Source organism: Cicer arietinum, chromosome 7 (assembly GCF_000331145.2).
Source record: "Cicer arietinum cultivar CDC Frontier isolate Library 1 chromosome 7, Cicar.CDCFrontier_v2.0, whole genome shotgun sequence".
In the NCBI taxonomy this organism is placed as follows: Eukaryota; Viridiplantae; Streptophyta; class Magnoliopsida; order Fabales; family Fabaceae; genus Cicer; species Cicer arietinum.
The window spans coordinates 11,152,013-11,153,470 of NC_021166.2; the positions used below are offsets into that span (position 1 = coordinate 11,152,013).

A 1,458-nucleotide genomic window follows, 5' to 3' on the forward strand; every position below is an offset into this window, starting at 1 on the left:
TATTATTCATAGCAATACTAATAAACCACGACAATGATATTATTCATAGCAATTTCAAACCATTACAAAGTATTATTCATAAGAAAATGACAATTAAGTAGCAAAGAGTACAAAATCCACACACTATATAATGAAGTGGTGTCTCTAATTAGTAATTAAGCGCATACGAAGCCCTTTGGAACACCCTTTCCACAATCGTTAAGTATCAAGCTCAAGTTAATAGGAATATTAAGGTTGATTCCCAACACATTAGCTTTAAGGGCAGTGCAAAGGCACACAGCAGCTTCAAGATTAGCAAGACCATTAATGAGTGAACAACATTGTGACTTACCAATTATAATATGAACCACACCCAATAAATCAGCACACACACCAAACTTAAGTGTGTCTATAGGACAAGTTGGGGATTTTGGGGAAGGTGGTTGGGGGGATTTTGGGGAAGGTTGTTGGGGGGATTTTGGGGAAGGTTGTTGGGGGGGTTTTGTGGAAGGTGGTTGGGGTGGTTTTTGAACTTTAGGGGGTGATGGAGGACAAACATTAGTTGAGGTAACCATAGTGAAAAATAGGATGTTGATGGAAAGGAGAATAGCAATTTTTGAAGCCATTTGGAATAATAATTAAGATGTGCTAATTAATTAATGGCTTTTAGATTGTGCTTATTCTCTTGGTTGGTATGTGTGTTGAGTGATGATTTTGAAGAGGAATGAGAGGGGGTTTTATAGGGAAGGTTTTATGAGTTTATTGGTATTTAAATATATTTAATGCAATTGAAACCAAATAAATTAAATATTTAGACCTTTAACTTATTTTGTATTTTCATGTTAATTTCTTAATTCTTTTTTTATTCATTTTTGTTTCCTTGACTTTATTTTTAATAGTAATATCAATGTTAAGTCTTTTTGTTAGATTTCGTTTCATTAATTTTGATTTACATATCATTTAAGGTAAATAAATAAAAGGTAATTTTGACTTACAAAAGTCAAACTAAAAAAACTAAAAAACTTATTTTTTGTTTTATTTCATTAATATTTTGGGATGAAAACTAACAAAAATAATTCATTTTAAAAAGAAAATAGAAAAGACTAATATAACTAACAAAAGTAAAATTAAGGATCCAAAACATAATAAAAAAAAACTATTAAAAGATCAAAATTAAGTTAAGGAGTCAAACTATAAAATAATTGGTTTATTTTGGAGGCTTAGGGAGAGTGACTGAGTGAAAGGCCATTGGGTGGAAACTTAATAGTCAAGATCAGTTACATAGCACTTACCAAATCAACATGGAAGGAGGAAATATGCTCTCAATCGAGGGAATACAAATATATCGGGTTCATTTGAGATAAATATCTTTTTACTAACATTTATAAATTTTCAAAATTATGATTTTAGTTTTATATTTGTAAAATTAATTACACTAAAATTTAATTCAAAATAAAACAAGTTATTTTGGATGCATTT

At 29.6% G+C, this 1,458-nt stretch overlaps 1 protein-coding gene across 1 annotated transcript; it reads right to left on the reverse strand.

The window, feature by feature from the left end:
* Positions 1-15: 15 nt before the first annotated feature.
* LOC101496097 (14 kDa proline-rich protein DC2.15-like) lies at positions 16-691 on the reverse strand. The gene has a single exon (XM_004516776.4). The coding sequence runs from the start codon at positions 603-605 to the stop codon at positions 156-158; it is 450 nt and encodes a 149-aa protein (XP_004516833.1). The 5' UTR covers positions 606-691; the 3' UTR covers positions 16-155.
* Positions 692-1,458: the final 767 nt, after the last annotated feature.

Coding starts and splice junctions, on each gene's coding strand:
- LOC101496097 (XM_004516776.4), bottom strand. CDS start 605: ATGGCTTCAAAAATTGCTATTCTCCTTTCCATCAACATCCTATTTTTC.